This window comes from Macrotis lagotis, chromosome 7 (assembly GCF_037893015.1).
Source record: "Macrotis lagotis isolate mMagLag1 chromosome 7, bilby.v1.9.chrom.fasta, whole genome shotgun sequence".
NCBI lineage: Eukaryota > Metazoa > Chordata > Mammalia > Peramelemorphia > Peramelidae > Macrotis > Macrotis lagotis.
Genome location: NC_133664.1, coordinates 36,796,659 through 36,813,556, shown reverse-complemented (window position 1 = coordinate 36,813,556; position 16,898 = coordinate 36,796,659). Strand labels below are relative to the sequence as shown.

At 41.7% G+C, this 16,898-nt stretch overlaps 1 protein-coding gene across 8 annotated transcripts in view; it reads right to left on the bottom strand.

Moving 5' to 3' along the window:
- The window catches only part of DAZL (deleted in azoospermia like), a 41,505-nt gene extending 28,676 nt beyond the window's left edge, over window positions 1-12,829 (bottom strand). For 5 of the 8 annotated variants that reach the window (XM_074195742.1, XM_074195746.1, XM_074195744.1 and 2 more), the window contains exons 1-8: window positions 10,375-10,846; window positions 10,140-10,286; window positions 9,808-9,899; window positions 6,599-6,650; window positions 6,020-6,083; window positions 5,784-5,923; window positions 994-1,065; window positions 428-478 (exon numbers count right to left, since the gene is read on the bottom strand). In XM_074195742.1, coding sequence (XP_074051843.1) covers window positions 428-478; window positions 994-1,065; window positions 5,784-5,923; window positions 6,020-6,083; window positions 6,599-6,650; window positions 9,808-9,899; window positions 10,140-10,286; window positions 10,375-10,413 — 657 coding nt within the window. In that variant the 5' untranslated portion in view covers window positions 10,414-10,846. Of the gene's footprint in view, window positions 1-427; window positions 479-993; window positions 1,066-5,783; window positions 5,924-6,019; window positions 6,084-6,598; window positions 6,651-9,807; window positions 9,900-10,139; window positions 10,287-10,374; window positions 10,847-11,558; window positions 11,667-11,733; window positions 11,950-12,667 lie in introns of those variants that run through there. The other 3 variants (XM_074195743.1, XM_074195749.1, XM_074195748.1) reach the window with 3 other exon arrangements.
- Window positions 12,830-16,898: the final 4,069 nt, after the last annotated feature.

Here is a 16,898-nt window from a genome sequence, read left to right as displayed (position 1 = left end):
CCAGAGATAATGATTTGTAAAAACACATGGCAACTAGTATCTGATGCTTCTAAATTGTAATTTCTCCAAATGCAAAATCTATCATAACAACACATACTTTCCTTGTGCCTTTAAATTCAAATTTTCCTATTATTTTTCTTTTCAAAAAATAAGCAGAGACAAAAAAACCCCCTTAATTTTGAACACTCTGTTTAGACTATACTTAAACAAGTAATTCTAAACAATGACTGTATGCAAAAGACACTAGATGCTTTCTGGGAATACAAGAGAAACTGATGACTTAATTCCTACCATAAAGTGGCTTACAAATCTAGTTACCATGAAATTAATGTTCTAAGGTTATACCTGATGATAGAACAACCAATAAACAATGTTCTATAAAACACTAAGGAAGATTAGGAAGTTTATATTTGTTAATTCCCCTTACCGGAGGTATGACATAACTCCTTTGTTCCCCAGCAGGCCATTGTGGAGGTACCTTAAAGCAAAACAAACACTGACTTTGCAAATATTTCTGAATTTCTCTCTCTCTAGAGGAGGCCACTATCTGACAATTACTCGGAGAAATTAATCTAAAATCAGAGCTTGCTGATCTAAATGGAACTTCAGTGCTACATAGGAATTAATGTAAACATTTTTATTTCGACCTCTCCTCATGAAAAAAAATCATACATTTCAAGTATGCTGTGCTGGATTACTTAACCAAGTACAGGTGAGAAAAGTTTTTGTGAAAGCAGTGAATAGAACTCTTTTTACACATCAGAGGAGAACTTAACATATTTTCTAATGTATATAGAAATTTGATGAAGGCAACTAAACTTCAGAATATTAAAAAAATTCTTCAAATTTCAACTAATAAGGCATCACATTCCATATTTCTGTCTTTGGCATACTTCCCTTGTTAAAAGGACAAACTATTTGGGGAAAAATTAGTATCGAGTGAAATATCTCATCATCAAAAGAATATAGTTGTACTTTTTAAAAAAAAGTTACCTGATAGTTATATATAGGTAGCTGATATCCAGTGATGAGCTGGACTGGTGAGTTGGGGTAAGGAGGATATGCCTGAAAATGAAATGTAATTAGTATTTTTCCCATGACAAGGTACAATAAAAAAATTTTTTTTCTAAGAAGCACATTTCTAAATTACAGAAACTTCTACATTTAGGAAATCTAGGTAAACTCAAATAAATTGCATATACAAATATGCAAACAATGTAACTCAGTAAACCTGATCCTGAATAGAGGGAAAATGTTTTCTGATGAATGTTTTCATCATCAAATGTTATCCATTTTTCAGGGAAGAAAAAAATAAACTTTTGAGTGAAGTGGCTGATTTCCAATAGCAGAAACAGAAGAATATCAGATACACGATGACATCCTTAAGTCCTTTTAGAGTAGTGGGGAAGCAAAACTAGGACAGATTTCAATTTAGTATCATGCTCATTCTATATCTCTCAGATGATATCTCTTTACTGCACTTTTCTCATCCAATTCTTGCAAAATTTTCAACCCCACATCAAGTCTCTCTCCCTTGTCCCTGGCTGACCAGCAACTTAAATTCTTCAAACACTACATAATTACTGCCTCACAGCCATTAAGAATTACACTACTGAAAAAAGACAAACCTTTTGTTTCAGAGAAAGATGTCACGAGAAACACTGTACAGTATAATTTTCCACAAGTTGCTCCTTCTGCTCAATTCTGGGCTTATTTCACTAATCCATCTGAATTATCTGTCCAAGGTCTAGGTACTAATGGACCAACGTCATGGGTATTCATATGTATCTCATAGTACAGAAAAAAAAATTCTTCAAATTTCAACTAATAAGGCATCACATTCCATCTTTCTGTCTTTGGCAGACTTCCCTTTTTAAAAGGACAAACTATTTGGGGAAAAATTAGTATCAAGTGAAATATCTCATCATCAAAAGAGTATAGTTGTACTCATCTACTTGGTTTTTTCGGAATGACTAGTTAGACTAAACTGAAATAGTTATAGATCTCATTCAAGGTTAACTGTCTAGGCCTTTAAATGGACAACATAAAAACAAAAAGGAACATCCACAGCCACATCTCTAGGGAATCCCTCTTCTATCTGGATTCTATACAGGACATTCTTCATGACACTGACTCAAGCAGTATAAAAAGCAACTATATGTCTCCTTGTTTTATACTTCACCTGATGTTAACAGACAGGTAAACAAAATCATGATTGCTGTTAAAAGCTTTGAGAAATTGTTCTATGGACTGGAGTTGCCCTTTTGTAGAAAAAGCAGTGTTCCGCTCTCCCAAATAAAATCTTTCTCTAGTCTATAAACATGCATGGTGATATCTTTCATTCTCTGCACCATTCAATCAAATCTGACTTTAAAATTTTAAGATTGCTATGTAATATAATTTATTAAAAGATGCTCATTCCTTTTTTACACTTTAGTTTTTTTGCAAGGAAATGGGGTTAAGTGACTTGCCCAAGGCCACACAGCTAGGTAATTAATAAGTGTCTGAAGCCGGATTTGAACTCAGGTACTCCTGACTCCAGGGCAAGTGCTCTATCTACTGCGCCACCTAGCCGCCCCTTCTTTCTTACACTTTCATCAAGATGTTCTCAGTGTGCCTAGATTTTTCTCATTAAAAACTTTGCAGCGAGTTCAAAGTTTGTATTTGAGTTGATAACTATTCTCCTGCTCACTTTTCAAAAAAATAAGGTCTGAGAGATTTCTCTCTCTCCATTTCCCCCAAATCTTTGTTAATTTTCCCTTTTAAGATGCTTCAATGATCTCAAAATCTCTACTTCTTAAAGCAACAAACAATCAGTGCTAGGATTGAAGTCTAAATGTGGTGGCTACAGCAAATTGACAAGAAGTGTTCTTTACAGATCTTTTCCATTTTTTCTGTTTCTTGTTTTCCCTATTGTGTTTCTCTACAAGCTTCCCACAAATTTGTTTTTGCCTCCCCTGCAACTTTACTATTGGGCATAATCTTCCACCCATCCTCTCCCTCATGTAAAATCTAGCAAACTAGATTTACTCTGAAAGTGTGCTTTCTTTTACTTTCAGCTCTCTACTTGGTAAGCAGAGGTTTTCAAGTGTTTGCTACAGGAAGTCATTGTTCTACTGAGATTAAATATCCTTAGCATTAATAGTCTGTCAGTGTCTGTCCTTTCATCTATTCCTCATTTTCTAACATAAGAAGCTTCTTTCAACCTAACTGGATCAAACTCTTTTATTTGGATACAAAAACTATCTCTTCATTCTTCCTTTAATGTGGATGTTGAAGTTGTCTAATAAGTCAGCAGCTTGACAATATAGAGATTAGGAAATGCTTGCCACATTGGTAACCAGTCATCTCATATCTGTCCAATGCCTCATCTTTATTCTCATAATAATCAATCAGGATTGATTGGAGACAAGAGCTTTAAAAAAAACCCTTCCCCCCCATTTCTTATTTCTAAACCGGATTTTCCAGTATATATTTTTTGACCATCTTTGAACTGACATCACTGAGCTTTTAAAGTCATTGATTTAATTGAAAGGGTCCTTATTCAAAGTGACTGTGGAATTTGTACTTCTTCAATCTCTGCAACAGTTGGCATATAATCTGAAATTATTTGCATGATGGTCTTTTATGCAAATGCTTATCTTGAGCATCTCTTGGAATGTTCTTTTTATTCCTTACTCTTTGGACACATAGTGAAGCCAATTTGGACAACTCCTTTATTTTTCCCTTTCCAAAGAAAGCCTAGGAGGACCTTTGCCTGAGGGGGCAACTTCATTTTGCCTAATCATTAATATGGAAAATGTCACATTTGATTAAGATTCAATTATTTTACTAAATATCCACTCTTCCACGAGATAATAGTCACTCCCTTAGAAGATAAACAGCAAGAATATAGTAGTGTAGACAATCTAAAATCGGTATGGTTCTTAGCTTCCACTAGACCCCTTTACACCACTACTGTCATTATCACTGCAGAAGGCTATACTGTGCCATGGCTAAAGGTCTTAAGGCTTTGTCATCAGGTAGGGAACTACTGAAAAAAGAGAATTCTTGCTAGATTTTTCTAGGCTAGGCCTTGGAAATCCGACAGTTTGTTGCTAAGAGTATGATTCAAATCTGTTCTAGCACCAACAGAACTTGCCAGAACTCATTTTTCATCAACCATGCCTTCATGAACCCAAAATCCTGTGGAGTTGTCAGAATAATACTTTGTGAAGATTCCTTGATATAACAGGGTCTTAAATGAATGCTTCTTGATTATGACAAGGGGCATGCCTGACAAATCAGTCCAAAATGAGGACTCCCCCACCATCCTTTGTCTTTGACAGAGAACAAAAGATCTGCTAAACCCTAATTCTGCTTCTATCTTCTTCAGCTAGGAGAAGGGTTTTCAGGCTGACAAGCTTTGGGCCGACATTAGAGAGAGGGCAACTCAAGGTCAAGATAAGGGAAGGGCTCTAGCTACTTTTTAAATGTCTCTAAGTTTTGGGACCCAGATGAAATAGTCATTCAAAGTAGAGAAAGAACTTGTAGAAGTGATCACTAGAAATAATCTTTGAAAATATAACAAAAAAAAGTAAAAACCTCTCAAGTAACAAAAGTTTTATTCCAATTTTAAAAATACCAAAAAGCTGCCTAAATTTAATTCCCAATTAAATTCTAGAATGAACTATTAGTGCTACTAAATTGATACCTGTGAATACTTAGAAAGGATTATGGATCTTCTAAAAAACCAACTGAGTCAAATTAACCTCATTTCTTTCTTTAATAGGATTTAGTGGTGAGAGACAAACATCATTGGTCAGAGAAATACCACCTTACACAACCTATGTCTTAACTGCAGTAGAATATGTGACAAGTATCTCCATAATTTCCTAAGATAGTGAGGTGTGACAAATCCGATGCCTTTTAATATTTTTAATCAATCACTTGATTGAAGATATAAAAGACACACCAAGTTAGTAAATGCTGCAAACATGGAGAAAACTGCTAACATTAGATGAAAAGAAATAATAATTCAATAAGACTTCAATAAGTTACTAGAAAGTAGGTTGAAACAAGGTGATAGTTAAAATATTAAATGCAGGACTTTACATACAATTCTATTAAATTTCAACTAAGGAATATGGAATAGTAGCAATTTCTGGCTTGGCAATAATAAAACTTGAAAATGATTTTACAAACTGAAAAACTCAGAATAAACAGGTGTGTTGTCTTTTTTTTAGGCTTTATTACTATAAGGGCCATATTCTGATAAAGAGAAGCAATATCACTATCATCTGACTAGCCAGACTCTATAAAGTAGGGTTAAATTCTGGGAACTACACTGACAAATATGGATATTCTAAAGGAAAGCCATATACAAAGGACCTGGAAATATTTCATTTGTAGACAAGACCACAGGGAGACACAATCATTGTTTTAAAACATTTAATCTGCAGTTATGTCAAAATAGTAAAAGAAAATATGTGACCTCAGAAATCCATTGGATAATTGCCACAGGGAAGCAGATGTCAGTTTGGTAAAGGGAAAGACTTTGTAACAATTAGGGGGTCTCTAAAAATGGAATAGGTAGATCTTTTGTGGGTTGTGAGTTCCTCAATCATTGGAAGTGCTTAAGCAAAAGCCAGATAAACTTTTATTAGGGATAATACAGACGATATTATTAAATTAGGTAGCAAGTTAGACTCAATGATCCCTAAGGTTCCCAGATTGATTCCATGAGTTTGGATTACAGTAATACATGAAGAAAGTGAAAAATTAAGAGCTTAGATAACTTTTACCTGAACATACTGAGTGATGGGGTTCATCATAGCTGGAGGCTGCATATATGTCTCTGTGTTTGGATTACTCCAGACACTATGAAACTGTGGTGCTGGAGGAGGGTTAAAAACCAAAGGACGTGGCTGCACGTGATAGGCACCTTTAAGAGGAAAAAAAAAGTGCAAAATATTAACCATTTGACAAAATTATTGCTGTCACAACTCATAACCCCAAACCCTTCTTTATATGTACTCACATAAATTTTGTTTCCTGATTGCTGGTCCCAGTTTCAACTTTTTACCATGGAAATTTATCTGTGACTGGGGGGGAAAAAGAGTTTTCCCTAAAGACGACCATCAGATTTTACTGTAGAAGTTGGGTAAACTACTTGCCTCAACATTAACTAATGTTTCTTGAACTGATTCTTGAAAAAGGATCAGCTAAACTAAACTCTACTATAAGAGGTGCTCTTATTTTATTCATTCTTTTTTCCCTCAAACAGAACACATCTCCTAATAACAACTCTTTTAACTCTGGAGCTAACCCCTTTCTGAAACTGGGGAATCAACTACAGAGAACTGTTTAGGAATTTTGACCAATTAGTAAAAGGCTTAAAGTTTCAAAACTATAGGTCGGGAAGAAACTATCTCTCTGTTTAATAGGCTCTTTATGTCAGAATAATAAAGACATCATGTGACCCCAGAAGTCCATTGGGTAATTGCCACAGAGAAGCAGAGTTCAGCTCAGTACAGGGAAGACTTTATGATAATAAGAGGTCAAAGGAATCAAAACACCATTAACACCAAAAGCCCCCCCCCCCAAAAAGATTACTTACTTCCACTATTTTCTGTACATCCACATCATTATAAAACGAAACAAATCCATAGCTAGAAAGGCAGATTAAAGATGATTAATAGGATATGTTATCATTATCAAACAATTATAATTTCAGGAACTTTCTCCCTCAGGTTTGATAAAATCCTATCAGATTAGAAGGTACCTATTGAGGATGGTTTTCCTATTCCACTTATTTCTCTATTTTCCACAGCCCATAATTAATACAATTTAAGTGCCTAGGAAATATCTGTGGACTGACTGTAAACTTAAATTTAAATTTCAAGCTCCCTCCAAGTCTAGGTTCAAGGGCTACTTCCTAAAAGAGACCATTCTCTCAGGTTCATGTCCCACCATAACTTTGTATAACTTTTCTATTTATTTACTTATCTGTATGTTTTATGTCTACCTCCCCAGAATAGTAGAAACTCCTTGGATTAATTATCAATGCCCAGTCTATTAAGGAAGTTCTTTTTTTTCAAAAATGCTAAATTAAATCTCTATTTGAAGTCTTATTCTACTTAAACCCCAACTTCTACTTACCTTTCCTCCTATGACACCACTCTTCACCCAGCCCACCCATTCCACAATCGCTATTAGTTTGAAACCAGGAGTGCATAAATATATAGATTGAGGGTAGCACATTTTTAAGTTAATTTTTAAAAACTTGTCAACAAGCCCTGAAACTTCCTAACAAACTAACTATAACTATGCTTCACTCGAATGTTCTAAGACATTTTTAGGTCAAAATGCTTTCTAATAAGGTTTGATAAAATAAAACAAGTTGGAAAGAGTATAAGATGAATTTATCTCAAAATTCTGCTCTAAAGTGCATATAAAGTTCTAGTATATGAAGCCACATATCAATTCCTTAACTAGTCAGTTTAATGAAAATAAACTGCTAAAATACATTTATAAAAAAAAACAATACAGCAAAAATTTTATTAGTTTCCTTCATTTGGTGAAATGATTTTTCTACTTAGCACAGTGCTGGCTGAGAAGTTATTTGTTTACAAAGTCTATATTTTAAGAGTTTATGTCCGGGAGTTCTTTAACCACTTATGCATCATGGGATGCCCCCTGCCCTGCCCCCCACCCCACCCCCAGGTAGTCTGGTAAAGTATAAGGACTCCTTCTTGGAAAGTTTTCAAATGTATTAAAATAAAATATTCAGGATTACAAAGGAAACAAATTAAGGAAACTGCAACAGTTAAAAATTTTTTTCAAGTTAAAAGAACCCAGATTAAGAACCCCTTGATCTTGCTAGAAGGATACAAATTACTATACCTGGACTTTGGAAAAGTCTTTCATGACCGTCTTTATGGGTAAGATGAAGAAACAAAGGTTTGAAAGAAAGTACAATCAGGCCTGGAAGTTGGTTGATTGATCAGTCCTAGACCCTCATTATACCAAGGCTCAGAGGAGTTAAGTGACTTGGCCACTGTCATTCACATAGTACAAGTAAAGCACAACAGAATTGGGGATTTTCCCAATTTTCAGAGGAAAAAAATGGGTTATCAGCTTAGATTGATGTAATTTAGACTCTGTTCTTTACTCATTCAATCTCAGGTAACTCTAGTTACAATGATTTCTCCTCAAAAATCTTTGACATAAAGGCACTTTGTAAAGGGATAAAGTAGAAGAGGCAAGAGATGTTGTGCGAAGCCCTCCTTTACTTCTGACTCAGGTCTGAAGTCAAAAGAAGTCTGTGTCACTTAATCTGTAAGAAGCTAAGAATGAGTTAAGGTATGTCAAGATGAGAAATAGATTCCTTAAAACTATTATCAGAACCTGACTAATCATGTAACTCATTGAAAGAAGTCCAAGTAGTATTTGTTTGGAAAATTCCCTTCAAATGGCACCACAAATACTATGAATACTAAGAAGAGGAAAAAAAAGGATGTTTTAAAACATATTAACTATTTTGGTTTGATAGTTTATAAATCTGAACAGTTTACCTATAAAAAACTATAAGGTAAAAGCAATGAACAGCTTGAATGACTGTCATTTGGAAAAAAATATTTTGTAATAATCTTTACTGTAAGACAGAAAAATGTGTTCAACTAACCACACGATTAGGTAAATTTGAAACTGAATGATCAGGCCCCAAAATATGGTGGTTAATATATTGACATCAATTTGGAAAAGGGATAGGCCAAAATCTGTCCATGGGCAGGTTATTAAGATTTTATACAAACCAAATGAAAAAAGAAATCTAATCCAATAATTTTCTAATTGAAGTGCCAATTAAGCATTTCTTCCCAAAGTCTGCATTACTATTTGAAATAATTTGTGATATTAAGTTTTTGTTCAAACAACCTTTCATTAATTTGTGGTCACCCAGTTACAGAATTGAGAAGTTCAAATCTGAAAAATTATGAAAGGATTTTATCATTTCAAAAGGAACATTTTTAATACCAACTTCCTTTTGAGGTAGACATCTTCAACTGGTACCATTAAAAGCTTTTTAAGTGAAAGAAACATGTGACAAAGCCTTGGAGGAATGGAAATTCAAATCATAAAATATGAGGCAAGTTATATAAAAAGGAGAGAGCCTAGTTTACTTAAGAGTTTGGAAAGGTAAAGACTAATTATTATAAATCTATTCACATAGTATTTTCCCAACAAAACACAGGCTAGTGGAAAACCTTTTAAAGTAGAAATGGAAAGGGTCCTTGCAACATACCTGTATCAAGTCACAAAGTATTTCAAAATTTTTTTGGTTTGTTTTCCTCGAATGTCAACTATGTTTTGTCCTAAAGCCACATAAAGGGTTATTGTAGAATTTAATGCACTATAGTGGCACACGGGAGGAATACATAACAAATCATTAATTAAAGGGAAAATAAAAGATTTAAGTTTGGAGTTTTAGGCATTAATGGTGAGATATGAAGATACTAAGCTACTTCAGGTACAACATTGACAGGGTTCAGGTCTTTGCATTGAAACATATTCTTTAAAAAGTAACAAAGCAATGAATCATGTAGCAGTTCCATTGCATTGATACAGATATAAAGGTACCAGTTTTAAGCTTTGTTTCTCTAATTTCACTAAACATCCAGATTACTTTGTCTGAACAAAAATTAAACATGTCTTACTTACCCAACTGACACAGCTGTAAGGGTACAAATCTTAAAGATTTGCTTCTCTAGCAATTTCAGTAATGTCTGTCGACTTTCAGTAAATCAATATGAAACACATCTTACTTACCCTTTGGACACACCAGTTCGATCAGTGATTATCTTCACTTCTTTCACTGAACCATATCTAGCAAAGAAGCTTCTAATTTCTGTTTCATCCATCTATGAAAAAGAATTTAGCTTCAAAAATAAAAATTCTGTACCCCAAATTCCCAATTCTATGAATTAAAAAAAACAAACCCTTTTCTCATCCACCCAACATGCATAAAATTATGTCTCAAAGGTTTTCTGATTCCATTAGTCAAACAGAGAACCAAATCCAGGTTTATATGAAGTTTATACAAGGAATCAACCCCACCAGTTTCAAATCTCATTAACTACTAAGAATTTTGAATACCATACCCTAACATCAATTCCACCAACAAAGACAGTGTTTGGCATGATTTTGCCTTCAGGTAAAACATATCCTTGGCTGGCTGTGCCTGATGATGATTGGGTGCTGGCTTCTCTTGAGATGGTTGAGTTTGGGGTCTCTGGATTTGCGGCAGACTATAATTTGAAAAAAAAGAAAGAGCACATGTTATGATCAACTACAAAAGAAAAAAATTATTCAAAGTAAAGTAAAATTTTAACTTACATTAAAAAAACCAAATGTTTTAATGTAAATAGCTTCCATTTCTAATCACAAGACTATCGGTTAAAAAAACAACTAGTTTTATACTGAAGTACTAAAAGGAATCATTCCACAGGCAAATATGAATTTTAATAAATAACGTAAAAGTGATCCACAGTGGGACTAAGATATTTTTTCAGGCTGCTGTTGCTCACTGCCATCCCATATATATATATATATACATATGTAAAAGATAATTTTTTTAAATATGAAAACTTTGAGAACTGGTAAAAAATATCAGAAAGATGAATTTTTGAAAAAAAAAATTATGTGGAATGCCAAGTGAGATTATTGCTTAAAAAGACTTTCTATTCTATTTCAGTTAATAAGATTTTTGTTTCAATAAGGTCATAAAATAGACATGCCAAGTCCTAAAAGAAATCAAGCTGTGGCTAAAGGAAACCAGCCATCAGGACATAAAAGCCTCTCCTTTCTATTTACCAAAATTACCATGGCACTTGAAAATATAACTCTTCCCTTTATGTGCTAGCTTTGTTTTGGTACTGGGTGGCAGAATCATTATTACCTCATACAGGCCCTGCCTGGCTTGTACTATACAGAGGGAGCTTATGATCCTCTTCCCTCTTGTGATAGGTCAACTCTTTGTATAACATTTCTTCCTAAAAAAGCTGAAAATCAGTTCTATGGACGATCTTTCCTTTTTTCATCCTTAGCATCTTTAATGATGTTAATGGGCATAAGAAACTTTAACTCTACCTAACAAAGGGGCAAAAGAAAAATGATACACTGAAAAGAAACCAAGCCAGTGCATACACAAAATGTCCTTCTCCTTATACCATATGGATAACTAAAATTTAGTCAAGGAATTTAATTTTTTCAAATGTATTTTTTTAGGTTTTTTTTTTTTTGCAAGGCAAATGGGGTTAAGTGACTTGCCCAAGGTCACACAGCTAGGTCATTATTAAGTGTCTGAGAACAGATTTGAACCCAGGTACTCCTGACTCCAGGGCTGGTGCTTTATCCACTATGCCACCTAGCCGCCCCCAAATGTATTTTTTAAAATAATTCCTTGCTGTGTGGCCTTGGGCAAGTCACTTAACCCCGTCTGCTTTGCAAAAACCTAAAAATCAATCAGTAAATAAATAAAACAATGCTCCTTATAGAGTAAAAAACCGTGTTTGCAGTACTACAAAGGAGCTTCAAGTCCAGTGATTCAAGGACCACAGCAGCGTCCGTGGGATAAGTGACTTCTATCGGCTTGCGTCTCCATAAAGGTGGCATTCATCTCAAGTGCCAGGCGTCCACCCGTGTCGGGCACCGCCCCCCCCCCCCCCCGCTACCCAAGAACAAGCGGGCACAGACATTTCCCCAACAATCTGTATTATGACAAGAAACTCTCTAGTGCAGAACGAGTAGAATACGAAGCATCGGAATTTCCAAGATGTCGAGGTTCCTTATTTTTTTATTGGATCTAAAAGCAGGGGAGCCCCGCTCCGTGCGGGGGGCGCGGCCGCCGGGGGCTCCGCCTCGGTCAGCAGGGGGCGCCTCGAGCTCGCAGAGCCGAGCGGAGCGGCCCGGCGGCAGGCGGCGCGCGGCCCGACGCGGGAGCGCGCACGCCGGCGGCGCTTCGGGCCGCGGCCGCGCGCCCGCCCGGGTCATGTGCCGGGGCGGGGCTCGGTGAAAGGCGGGAGCGGGCGCGGGCGCGGGCGCGAGGCCCACGAGGACGAGCCTCGGAGCCGCGGGGGGGGGGCTTTGGGGAAAACGGCCTCGGAGCCCCCCCGCGTCACCAACGCCGCCCCTCCCCCCGCCAAACACAGTGGGGGAGGGGCGCGGCCCTCTGGGGGGGCAATTATTAGGTCATAAGACCCCGAGCCCAGGGGGGCCGCGCCGCCCCCCGATACTCAGTCTCGAGGCTCCCGGTTTGCGGGCGCAATGGGGCCTCCCCTCGCTCGCGGAGGGGGCTCTGGGGGGCGCCCCAACCCGGGCCGCACACGGGGCCTGGCCCCCCCTTTCCCTCACGAGTCGGGGCGGCGGCGCCCCGTGAGCCCCCCCGAGTCCCCGAGCCCCCCCCGGTCCCCGAGCCCCCGCGGCCCCCCGGCCCCCGGCCCCGTGTCCCCCGGCCCCCGGCCCCCCGCGGGCCCCCGGCCCCCCCGCCCCGCGGCCCCCGGCCCCCCCACCCCCCACCCCCCACCCCCCGGCCCCCGGCCCCCGGCCCGCGGCCCAGTCAGCCGCCCAGGCCTCCCGCGCGCCGCAGGCCCCGACGCCTCGCCCGGCCGAGGCCCCGCCGCCCGCTCACCATGGTCCCGGCCCGGCGCGGCGCCTCCGCCCGCGACGATTAAAGGCCCGGCGGGGCGCTGTGGGCCGCGCTTAAAGCCCGCCGGTCCGGTCCGGTCCGGTCCGGTCCGCCGGCCCCCGCTGCCCCGCGAGCGCCCGCCGAGGATCCGAGGCCCCCGCCCTGGCCGGCGCCGCGCCGCGCTGCCCCCTAGCGGCGCCGCGCCGCGCTGCCCCGGCCCGCCTCGTCCGCGCTGGCCCGGCCCGGCCCTGCCCGCTGCCCGCTGCCCGCTGCCCGCTGCCCGCTGCCCGCGCACTGCGGCCCCCCCGCCGCGCCGCCTCGGCCTTTAGCCGGCGCCCGCGTGCCACCCGCCTTTCCGGCCCCGGGGCGCGAGCGCGGCCCCGCGGAACAAAGGTTCCCCCGGCCCGGCCCGGCCCGGCCCCCGGGGCCCCGGCACCGCTCGGCCCGGCCCGGGCGCCCGAGGGCGGCCCCGGCCCTGCTGCCCCGCGGCGCCCGGGGGGCCCGGGGGGCCCGGGGGGCCCAGGCCGCGAGCAGCCCGCGGGGGTTCCACCGGCAGAACCCCGGGCCGGGCCGGGTGTCGGGGTGCAGCCGGCGGGGGGCGGCGAGACGGGAGCAGATGCTGGGCTTCAGGTACACGGGGGCGCGTGTCGGGCTTACACCAAGGTGGGTTTGGGGGTCCAGGAGGGGGTCCCACTCTGGGGACGGAAGGAAATGGGCGGCTCCGGAGCTGACAGAAGCGACGTGTCTAGCGCCTTGGGCCTACAGGGTGAGCACCCTCTTGGGGGACAATCGAGACTCCTCCGGACCCAGGATGGACTTGAAGGGGCCTGTCAATCACCAGAGGGGTTGAGGGTCCCCTTCTCCTGTGGGTTTAGGTGAGAGATGCTGCGGTGATGCCCTCCCATTGTGTACTAGCCGGGTGCTTGAGGCCCCTCTGTGAATACAATGCCAATGTCTGGGGGATCGTGCCGAGCCCTCCACTCCCCACTCTCTGCCCACCATCCGGTCTTTCAGTGTCCGAGAATTAGCGGTCAGTGAAGAGCTTTGAGCCATTTCCTAAGCTGCCCCCATTTAGCTGGGGGCGGGTGTCTTAACTTGAAATCCTCGGAGCACTTGGTAGCTGTGAAGGGTCCGTGAAGGGCAGGGGGTGGCACTCTCCTTTTTACAAACCTCTGTTTGAAATTAAGCATGCCCTTCAATGATTCTGAGAAACAAGTCAGACTCTCACCAGACTGTACAAAGAACTCTGGCTCAGGAAAAGGTTATAAACCCGTTGACTGCTGGATATTCTAAGCATTTCCAGGGAAGGCAGGGTTTGCCTGCAGTTTGAGGAAACCCTTTCCTTAGGTTCCGAAATTGGCTCCTCTAGAGCCCTTCCACGGCGCTTTATGACCCTCTTGACTGGTGGAATCTTTCTTCTAGTTCATCTTTTGACCCCAGTGACAAACTCAACTCCTTCAGCCCTTACCTGCCAAGACTGACCTTTGGGCCTACCTGTCCCAACCAGGGGGTCTTGATTTATAAGGAGAGAAGAAAGAGAGTAAGAAGAAAGGCAGATGGGAATGAGAGGAGAGCAAGGAAGAGATAGAAAGAAGGATGAGTTAGGAGAGAGAGAAAAAGGAGAGGAGCAAGCACCCCCACATCTCCACCCTCCAGAAAGCCTCAATTGATCCACCCATCCTCCCCTTGTGGCAAGCCTTTACTTGTCCCCTTCCATCCACAGCGTTCAATGGAAATTGGCTCTCTCCAAAATGACTTAACCATTCATCACATTCAGTGGCCTCTTCTCAGTGCCCATCCTCCTTGACCTCAGCAACCTCAGACATCTGGGGTCTCCCTCTGACCCCCTTCCCAGTTCTCCACAGTCTCCTCTACTGAGTCGTCATACAGGTCAGTGCCTGATGATGATGGTTCTCCCAAGCCTCTGCCCTGATTCTCTTCTCTTTTGTCTCTATACAGCCTTGCTTTGTGATCTCACCAGCTCCTGTGGATTCAAGGATCTTTGTGCAGGTGATTCTCAGATTTATTTGTCCAGCCCTAATCTGTCTCCTTCCCTCAAGTCTCAGGTCTCCAACTGCCACTGGACATCCTGAATTAGAAGTCTTGTTGGACCATTGGTGACCCTATGGAGCATGATGTCCATGGGCCTTTCTTGGCAAAATAACTGGGGGGGGGGGTGTTGCTGTTTTCTTCTTCAGTGGATTAAGACAAATAGGTTAAGTGACTTGTCCAGACTAATATGTGTGTGAGTCTGGATTTGAATTCCATCTTTTGGCTCTAGGCCCAATATACTAGACATCTTCAACTCAGCATCTCCCAAACCTGAACTCTTCTCTTTCCTCCAAACCCAGCCCTCTGTCAGAGCTGCCACCATGCCCCCCCCCCCAGACTCACAACATCCCATTCCTCATTTTCTCTCTCATACCCCCCAAACCCCCTCCTACATCCCCTCCATAGCCAGAGGGCTGCTGAGACCTGTTGTTTCTGTCTTATTGACATTCTCTATACACTCCTCTCGTCTGACATTGCCTCCACTTTGGTGGGAACTCTCATCCCTTCACCTGATTGTTTCAATAGCCTGCAAAGAGACACAGCCTTTGCCCCCTTCCCTCTGACCACCTCTGGCTCCCCAGAAGCAGCATGGGGAGGGGCTCACTGTGCTGGCCTCAAATCTCACCTCTCCCATTGACTAGCTACCACTCAAATCAAACCCTTCAGGTCCTCAGGCTCCCCAACCATGAAATGGAGCTAAAGGCGACTTTCTAATTTTTTGTTCTTGTACTCAGACCAGAGAATGGATGAGCACCACTTGGCAGCCTTGAAAGGTTTAAATCAGCAGAAGGGTCACCTCTTCAGGCAGGGGCTCTGCAGAGGGGTCCTTTGGGTAGGTGGTGAGCTGGCACCTTGCTGGGATTGGGATTTCATAGATGGAGGGAAAAGTCCCTCTGAGGATGGATGGAGGTCAGCCCTTTTCTGAAAGGTGCAGTTTGAGAGCATTGGCTCCAGTCTGGTAACAGCCCTCCCAGGGCTCTCATCATTATGGATTAGAGTGAGGAGATAGGTTTACTGACTAACAATGGGCTGTAATCATCATCCCCTCCCACAGAAGGTTAGTTAGTCATTTCATTTCTGAGTATCCCTCACCCCACCTGCACAAGGAGGCTTTTAAACAATGCTTGTAGGACTTCTGTCCAGGGAGGCTGGCGGCTTGGGACCCCAGAATGGGGGCTAGAGCTGGGATCTTGTGTTTTCCCTATCCGATTTACTTTTGCTAGACCACAATGGAATTTTTGAGGCCACAAACTCCCAAATGCAATTTAACATTTTTCATGGAGAATTATATTTAAAGTTTCTATTTGGGTAAAAGGATTAAAAAAAACACCTTACTGTTGTTTGGTTTGCTGTCCAATAGGATATTGGGTTTTTTGTTTGTCTTTGTTTTTGATTTGGCATCTTTTTCATTGCTGGAAAGGAATGATATGCCCCACCCCCACCCTCAGAGCCCCTAGGTTCAAATGCAGAGGACAAAAAGTGAAGAAAAATAAAACTTTGGGGCCGCTATCAGGGGAGCTTTATGGGAAGCCACAGGTTTGGGGAAAGAATGTATTTCTCTAAACCGCTGATAATTTTTATAACAAGCAAATCAAAATAAAGTCGATTCTTTTTTAAAAAAAAATTAGAGTCAGATTGGAAAATTTGTTGTGAGTGTCCTCCCTTGGCCCAAGCAGGACTGACAGAATAGAAAGGTCACAACCAGGCCACTGATGAATTTGAACCAGTAAAAGAGGAGATCTCTCTCTCTTTTTTAAAGGTTTTTGCAAGGCAAATGAAGTTAAATGGCTTGCCCAAGGCCACACAGCTAGGTAATTATTAAGTTCCTGAGACCGGATTTGAACCCCAGGTACTCTTGACTCCAGGGCCAGTGCTTTATCCACTGCACCACCTAGCCGCCCCTGAGATCTACTCTTGACTTGGATTTCAGATGTGCATATTTGTCATTATGAATAAAACTTGAGAGGTGACCAAAAATTTAAGTTCCATGACTTTTCCTCAAATTTGGCACTGTGGAACACCACCTTAGGAGCTTGGAAAGGAAAATGTTCTTAGGGATTTTGGACTTGGAACATTTGATTTCTTTTAAATTGGAGTTCCTAGCAATCATTGGATTCAGGAGAATTGTCACAAGGAGTTTCCAGACCTCCTAAATGCAAAAATGCTGATGCTGTTACCAGAC